The sequence below is a fragment of the Triticum urartu genome, chromosome 6A (genome assembly GCF_056163025.1).
Source record: "Triticum urartu cultivar PI428250 chromosome 6A, HENAU_Tu73, whole genome shotgun sequence".
NCBI lineage: Eukaryota > Viridiplantae > Streptophyta > Magnoliopsida > Poales > Poaceae > Triticum > Triticum urartu.
Window position 1 is genome coordinate 449,244,878 of NC_141878.1, and position 8,483 is coordinate 449,253,360.

The window sequence follows — 8,483 nt, forward strand, 5'->3', positions numbered from 1 at the left end:
TTGGCCGCCAACTGCTCCTGCTGTCACGGCTAAATCTAGCAGGAAAAAAAAGGAGAGTGACCTCAGGCTGGGCAGGCCATATGGACAACCAGCCCATCACACAATGACCAGCAAACAATTCCAACCAAAGTCAGGCATAAGAGTGACCTGCGACAAAACGCGGCACGGCAAGGTGAGTGGACTGCAGCTTACACCAAATCCGATCAATGTATAGGATGATTTGAGAGCCATAGCGTGGGTCAAGAGTGTCAAGTGAATCAAAAAGACTGGCAGTATAAATCCAGATCCCATCAAACCACTTTTGCTTGAGTTGGGCTTACATTTACCAATTGCACAAACCATGATTAAAAACCTTGAACAGTAGATAAAGTACAGTACTGCTTAGAAGAATGACAATTTGGGAACAATAGGGCAATAGAATTACACATGGGTCTTTAGACTCTGAAAGAAAGAGCATTATGAGGGGAACTACACAACATGGCTCTTTAGACTCTGGAAGAAAGAGCATTATGAGGGGAAACTACACAAAACAGTATGAAAAGTGAAAGTGACGGAGTGACAGAGCAAATTGCACATCACTCAGCAGTTTCAGCAGACTCAAAAAGAAAAGGAAAAATATATGAAATGATACACCAATAAGAAAACTTAGCACTGATCACTAGACGGCACGACCAGTGTAGCACGTCGCGGTGATGTCGAATGCTTCTTCTTACTTCCCAGGAGCAAAAGGATCCCGCCTTTGTCGAACTTGATAGGCAGCAGACCAAGAATAACCCCAATGTGATTTCTTGTTCTTAGGCAGATGCCTTGTCGAACTTGAGGGGCTTCACCACCTCCCAGGTGAAGTCGGCATCATCGCGGCCAAAGTGACCGTAAGCAGCGGTCTTGATGAACCTGTTTCCACCTTTCTTCAAGTCCAGGTTGATGCTGATCATCCCAGGCCTGAAGTCAAAGTTCTCCTTCACGAGCTTGAGGATCTCCCTGTCGGGGATCTTGCCGGTGCCGTAGGAGTCGACGAACACAGACAGGGGCTCAGGCACCCCAATGGCGTATGAGATCTGCACAATGCAGCGGCGTGCGAGACCACTGGCGATGATGCTCTTGGCAGCCTGCCTGGCAATGTAGGCACCACTGCGGTCGACCTTGGTCGGGTCCTTGCCAGAGAAGGCGCCGCCGCCGTGGGCTCCCCAGCCACCGTAGGTGTCGATGATGATCTTGCGGCCGGTGAGACCGGCATCACCGTGAGGTCCGCCGATGACGAAGCGGCCAGACGGGTTCAGGTGGAAGATGGTGTTCTCATCGAGGTACTTCCCAGGAATCACTGGCTTGATGACGTGCTCCTTGAGGTCTGCGGCTATCTCGTCGTTGGTGACGGTCTCGTCATGCTGTGTGGAGATGAGGACGGTGTGCACACGAACAGGCACCATGGCACCACCCTCGTTTAGGTACTCAATGGTGACCTGGGTCTTTCCGTCAGGCCTGAGCCAGGCGCAGGTGCCATTCTTGCGGACCTCGGTAAGGCGAGCTCCAAGCTTGGTGGCGAGCATGTGGGTGAGGGGCATCAGCTCAGGAGTCTCATCGGTGGCGTAGCCGAACATGATGCCCTGGTCACCGGCACCGATCTCTTCAGGGCGCTTGGTGAAGTGTCCGTGAACACCCTGGGCAATGTCAGGGGATTGCTGCTCGATGTTGACGAGCACCTTGCAATGGTCGGCATCAAGACCGACGTCGTCAGAGATGAAGCCGATATTGCGGCAGGTGTCGCGCACGATCTTCTCGTAGTCGACGGTGGCCTTGGTGGTGATCTCGCCAAAGACCATGACCATGTTGGTCTTGGTGCAGGTCTCGCAGGCAACCTTGCTGTCGGGATCCTGGGCCAAGCAGGCGTCCAAGACGGCGTCGGAGACCTGGTCGCACAGCTTGTCGGGATGGCCCTCGTTCACGGACTCGGACGTGAAGAGGAACGTCTCGGCCGCCATTTCTTCCGTGCTAGCGATGCTCTGCGAATGGAAGAAAATCCAACGATTAGAATCAAACGCATATGAGTCGTGCCACAAAATCACGGTACTGTCCCAGCTACAGAGCATTATAGATGAGAACTCTTATGACTAATCTACACGTCCAGGCACAACAAGAAAAACACCTCAAAACAAGAAAAACAACAAACAGGCCCCTGAGGGGGGTGATTGCTGAACCATCCTGAATCTACCGCCGTCTTCCACACGCCGTCAAAGCCGCCGTCGGAGGAAGGAGCGACGAGAGCCACGAGCCGAAGACCCGCCGGACGCCATCGCGTCGAAGCTTTAAAGATCCGAAGAAAGGGCACATCTCACTGTGGCCCATCGGCCGAGGACCACCCCGTGCCTCGGTGCCTGGCGAGCCTCAGATCCGCCATCCCCGGCCGACCACGTCAAAAAGGCCTGGCAACAACCAATCAACCCTGCGCCAGAAGAGAAACCGCCGCCGCCGTCGCCATGAGAAGCAACATCAGCCGGCGACGGCGACCCCGTGTACACATCCACCCGGCCACACAGCAGCCCAAGAGCAAGAACCGCCGTGAGGACGACACAGACGGAAAAACAAAAGATCCATAGCAAAGTGACGACGCCGCCACGACGACCACACCCCGACGCCCGGATACACCAGGCTGGCCACTCCGACGAGGAGCCGGAGCACAATTATTGGGCGTGGCGCCGCCGGCCGGATACAGCGACCCACCCACCTACCAACCCCTTTCACCTCTCTCTTTTTAACTAACTAGCCATGTTTTCATCACGACAAAGCTACGTAGTAATTAAGCGAGCCACGTATGATGAAAAAGTAGAAGATAAATTAGACATGGATGATCGAAGCACGACCAGGACGCGGTGAAGCTAACCTTGTGCAGTTGTGCTGATGCTATTCTTCAGGAGGCCGAAGAACCGAAAGGAAGAGGTCGAATGTATGCACGGTGCTGTAAGGAGATCCCGGCCGCGCAATTTATAGGGGCGGAGGGCCCGCAAGGTCGTGCATGAGTGTTGCTGGTGAGAGCGCGGGACTGCACAACCTGTGCTGCAGCCCTTTGCTGAAGCCCTCCTCGCCACCAAACCCCATTTTTTGCGGTGGGTCAGATCACCTACCAACCATCTACTTTATTTTCTTCCCCACTTGCCCTCTTTTTTAGAAGATCTTCTCCACTTGCCTTGCCTAAGTGAGCTGCCTCCGTCAATTCACTATGGACGTGTTTGGTAGGCTACCTGTAGCTAAGTATGCGTGTATAGTTTTCGTCAGTTTTTTTAAAAAAACACCTGTAATTTTATTCATATTCATAACAATCACAGATACACTGATTTGAATTTAAGATCCAAGAAAATAGAAAGTAACTCATATAACTAATAAAATCCCTTGGAAACACCTTCTTGGTGGTATTAATCTCTGCTAGAAGAAATTCTTCAGAGACTTTGGTAAAGAGGCTGCAATTGGACTGAAGCAATGATATTGTCTCTCTTTCATCCGCACGAATATTGTCAATAATGGTTTTTGAAAGTGCCTTGAGTCACCCATCCCAGAAGATGAGAAGTCTTGATCGATAAACGTACTTGGGCTGGGGATGATCCCCTAGAAGTGCAGGACGTCAAAATACGATATCTTCACCATGGTGTCGATGAAATATTTCACCTCCATAAAGAATCAAACCAACAAAAAAAAGGCTTGACACACTAACATGAACTCATCAGATCTGAATAACCGAATCTACGAGGATAGAAAATTCTCTAACCTCATGGCACAGCCAAAAGAACGAGAGTACTTTTGTTTTCACAAAATACAAATATCACTAGACGCTGACGAAGAACATGAAACTCTTGAAGATGCGAGGTCCCCCCACCTCGCAATGCCAATATGGTAGCTGGAGGCGAGGGAACCAAAAGTCCCTAGCGGTGGTCAGCGGCAGGGCTGCAGCTGTGCCGTTCATGAGCCCTAGACAAATAGAGTTAGGTCGCCAGTTTGGTTGCCTGTGTTTTCTGTTGGGACTGTATGACAAAGAACACAAAGGACTCATGGGCCTGCGCGAGGAGGAACAGTTGATCGGTTGTTTTCTTGGATCCAGGCTCGAGCGAGCCATGTGTGTCCCTCACATGCATGCTTGGGGAAGCACCGGAGATGGACGAGACGTCCTGAATCCACCAACCCCCCCCCCTTACCGCTCAAACCTCGTTCACACCTTATTCTCTCATCACCATCCGGTCTCACCAATGGCCGCTCCTGTTGGGGAACGTTGCAGAAAACAAAAAATTTCCTACGGTTTCACCAAGATCCATCTATGAGTTCATCTAGCAACGAGTGATCGAATTGCATCTACATGCCTTTGTAGATCACGCGCGGAAGCGTTCAAAGAACGGGGATGAGGAAGTCGTACTCGACGTGATCCAAATCACCGGAGATCCTAGCGCCGAACGGATGGCACCTTCGTGTTCAACACACGTACGGTCAGCGTGACGTCTCCTCCTTCTTGATCCAGCAAGGGGGAAGGAGAGGTTGATGAAGATCCAGCAGCACGACGGCGTGGTGGTGGATGCAGCAGTCACCGCAGCAGGGCTTCGCCGTTCTTCTGCGAGAGGGAGAGGTGTAGCAGGGGAGAGGGAGGCGCCAAGAGTCAAGGGTGCGGCTGCCCCTCCATCCCCCCCTTTATATAGGCCCCTAGGGGGGTGCGCCGGCCCTAGGAGATGGGATCTCGTAGGGGGGGCGGCCAAGGGGTGGAGTGCCCCCCAAGCCAGGTGGGGCGCCCCCACCCTAGGGTTCCCAACCCTAGGCGCATGGGGTGGGCCAAAGGGGGCGCACCAGCCCACTATGGGCTGGTTCCCCTCCCCACTTCAGCCCATGGGGCCCTCCGGGATGGGTGGCCCCACCCGGTGGACCCCGGGACCCTTTCGGTGGTCCCGGTACAATACCGGTGACCCCCGAAACTCTCCCGATGGCCGAAACTGCACTTCCTATATATAATTCTTCACCTCCGGACCATTCCGGAACTCCTCGTGACGTCCGGGATCTCATTCGGGACTCCGAACAACTTTCGGGTTACTGCATATTCATATCTCTACAACCCTAGCGTCACCGAACCTTAAGTGTGTAGACCCTACGGGTTCGGGAGACATGTAGACATGACCGAGACGGCTCTCCGGTCAATAACCAACAGCGGGATCTGGATACCCATGTTGGCTCCCACATGCTCCTCGATGATCTCATCGGATGAACCACGATGTCGAGGATTCAAGCAACCCCGTATACAATTCCCTTTGTCAATCGGTACGTTACTTGCCCGAGATTCAATCGTCGGTATCCCAATACCTCGTTCAATCTCGTTACCGGCAAGTCACTTTACTCGTACCGTAATGCATGATCCCGTCACCAGACACTTGGTCACTTTGAGCTCATTATGATGATGCATTACCGAGTGGGCCCAGAGATACCTCTCCGTCATACGGAGTGACAAATCCCAGTCTTGATCCGTGTCAACCCAACAGACACTTTCAGAGATACCCGTAGTATACCTTTATAGTCACCCAGTTACGTTGTGACGTTTGGTACACCCAAATCACTCCTACGGTATCCCGGAGTTACACGATCTCATGGTCTAAGGAAAAGATACTTGACATTGGAAAAACTCTAGCAAACAAACTATACGATCTTGTGCTATGTTTAGGATTGGGTCTTGTCCATCACATCATTCTCCTAATGATGTGATCTCGTTATCAATGACATCCAATGTCCATAGTCAGGAAACCATGACTATCTTTTGATCAACGAGCTAGTCAACCATAGTCAGGAAACCATGACTATCTGTGTCGAAGCTAGCATCGACGTAACCCTTTACGACGAGCTCTTCGTCACCTCCATAAACGAGAAACATGTCCTTAGTCCTTTTCAGGTACTTCAGGATATTCTTGACCGCTGTCCAGTGTTCCTTGCCGGGATTACTTTGGTACCTACCTACCAAACTTACGGCAAGGTTTACATCAGGTCTGGTACACAGCATGGCATACATAATAGACCCTATGGCTGAGGCATAGGGGATGACACTCATCTCTTCTATATCTTCTGCCGTGGTCGGACATTGAGCTGAGCTCAATTTCACACCTTGCAACACAGGCAAGAACCCCTTCTTAGACTGATCCATATTGAACTTCTTCAATATCTTATCAAGGTATGTGCTTTGTGAAAGACCTATGAGGCGTCTTGATCTATCTCTATAGATCTTGATGCCTAATATATAAGCAGCTTCTCCAAGGTCCTTCATTGAAAAACTCTTATTCAAGTAGGCCTTAATGCTGTCCAAAAGTTCTATATCATTTCCCATCAAAAGTATGTCATCTACATATAATATGAGAAATGCTACATAGCTCCCACTCACTTTCTTGTAAACGCAGGCTTCTCCATAAGTCTGCATAAACCCAAACGCTTTGATCATCTCATCAAAGCGAATATTCCAACTCCGAGATGCTTGCACCAGCCCATAAATGGATCGCTGGAGCTTGCATACCTTGTTAGCATTCTTAGGGTCGACAAAACCTTCCGGATGCATCATATACAATTCTTCCTTAAGGAAACCATTAAGGAATAATTATAGTATGCGGCAATTGCTAACATAATTCAGACGGACTTCAGCTTCGCTATGGGAGAGAAAGTCTCATCGTAGTCAACCCCTTGAACTTGCCGATAACCCTTAGCGACAAGTCGAGCTTTATAGATGGTAACATTACCATCCGCGTCCGTCTTCTTCTTAAAGATCCATTTGTTTTCTATCTCTCGCCGATCATCGGGCAAGTCTGTCAAAGTCCGTACTTTGTTTTCATACATGGATCCTATCTCGGATTGCATGGCTTCAAGCAATTTGTTGGAATCTGGGCCCGCCATCGCTTCTTCATAGTTCGAAGGTTCACCGTTGTCTAACAACATGATTTCCAAGACAGGGTTGCCGTACCACTCTGGTGTGGAACGTGTCCTTATGGACCTACGAAGTTCAGTAGCAACTTGATCTGAAGTTTCATGATCATCATCATTAACTTCCTCTCTAGTCGGTGCAGGCACCTCAGGAACATTTTCTTGAGTTGCACCACTTTTCGGTTCAAGAGGTAATACTTCATCAAGTTCTACTTTCCTCCCACTTACTTCTTTCGAGAGAAACTCTTTCTCTAGAAAGGATCCATTCTTGGCAACAAAGATCTTGCCTTCGGATCTGAGGTAGAAAGTATACCCAATAGTTTCTTTAGGGTATCCTATGAAGACGCACTTTTCCGACTTGGGTTCGAGCTTTTCAGGTTGATGTTTCTTGACATAAGCATCGCATCCCCAAACTTTTAGAAATGATAGCTTAGGTTTCTTCCCAAACCATAATTCATACGGTGTCGTCTCAACGGATTTCGATGAAGCCCTATTTAAAGTGAATGCGGCAGTCTCTAAAGCATAGCCCCAAAATGATAGCGGTAAATCGGTAAGAGACATCATAGATCGCACCATATCTAATAGAGTGCGATTACGATGTTTGGACACACCATTACGCTGAGGTGTTCCAGGCGGCGTGAGTTGTGAAACTATTCCACATTTTCTTAAGTGTGTGCCAAATTCGTGACTCAAGTATTCTCCTCCACGATCTGATCGCAGGAACTTGATTTCCCTGTCACGTTGATTCTCAACCTCACTCTGAAATTCCTTGAACCTTTCAAAGGTCTCAGACTTGTGTTTCATTAAGTAGACATACCCATATCTACTCAAGTCATCAGTGAGGGTGAGAACATAACGATAACCACCGCGAGCCTCAACACTCATTGGACCGCACACATCAGTATGTATGATTTCCAATAAGTTGGTTGCTTGATCCATTGTTCCTGAGAACGGAGTCTTGGTCATTTTACCCATGAGGCATGGTTCGCATGTGTCAAATGATTCGTAATCAAGAGACTCTAAAAGTCCATCTGCATGGAGCTTCTTCATGTGTTTGACACCTATGTGACCAAGGCGGCAGTGCCACAAGTATGTGGGACTATCATTATCAACCTTACATCTTTTGGTACTCACACTATGAATATGTGTAGCATTACGCTCGAGATTCATTAAGAATAAACCATTCACCATCGGAGCATGACCATAAAACATATCTCTCATATAAATAGAACAACCATTATTCTCGGATTTAAATGAGTAGCCATCTCGTATTAGACGAGATCCTGATACAATGTTCATGCTCAAACTTGGCACTAAATAACAATTATTGAGGTTCAAAACTAATCCCGTAGGTAAATGTAGAGGTAGCGTGCCGACGGCGATCACATCAACCTTGGAACCATTCCCGACGCGCATCATCACCTCGTCCTTCGCCAGTCTCCGCTTATTCCGCAGCTCCTGCTTTGAGTTACAAATATGAGCAACTGCACCGGTATCAAATACCCAGGAGCTACTACGAGTACTGGTAAGGTACGCATCAATTACATGTATATCACATATACCTT

At 49.1% G+C, this 8,483-nt stretch overlaps 1 protein-coding gene across 1 annotated transcript; it reads right to left on the reverse strand.

Moving 5' to 3' along the window:
• Positions 1 to 365: 365 nt before the first annotated feature.
• LOC125514020 (S-adenosylmethionine synthase 2) lies at positions 366 to 3,184 on the reverse strand. The gene is made up of 2 exons (XM_048679266.2): positions 2,879 to 3,184; positions 366 to 2,000 (listed from the first exon to the last, which is right to left on the reverse strand). Exon 2 carries the CDS (start codon positions 1,977 to 1,979, stop codon positions 795 to 797), a length of 1,185 nt encoding a protein of 394 aa, XP_048535223.2. The 5' UTR covers positions 1,980 to 2,000; positions 2,879 to 3,184; the 3' UTR covers positions 366 to 794.
• Between the last annotated feature and the right edge of the window lie 5,299 nt (positions 3,185 to 8,483).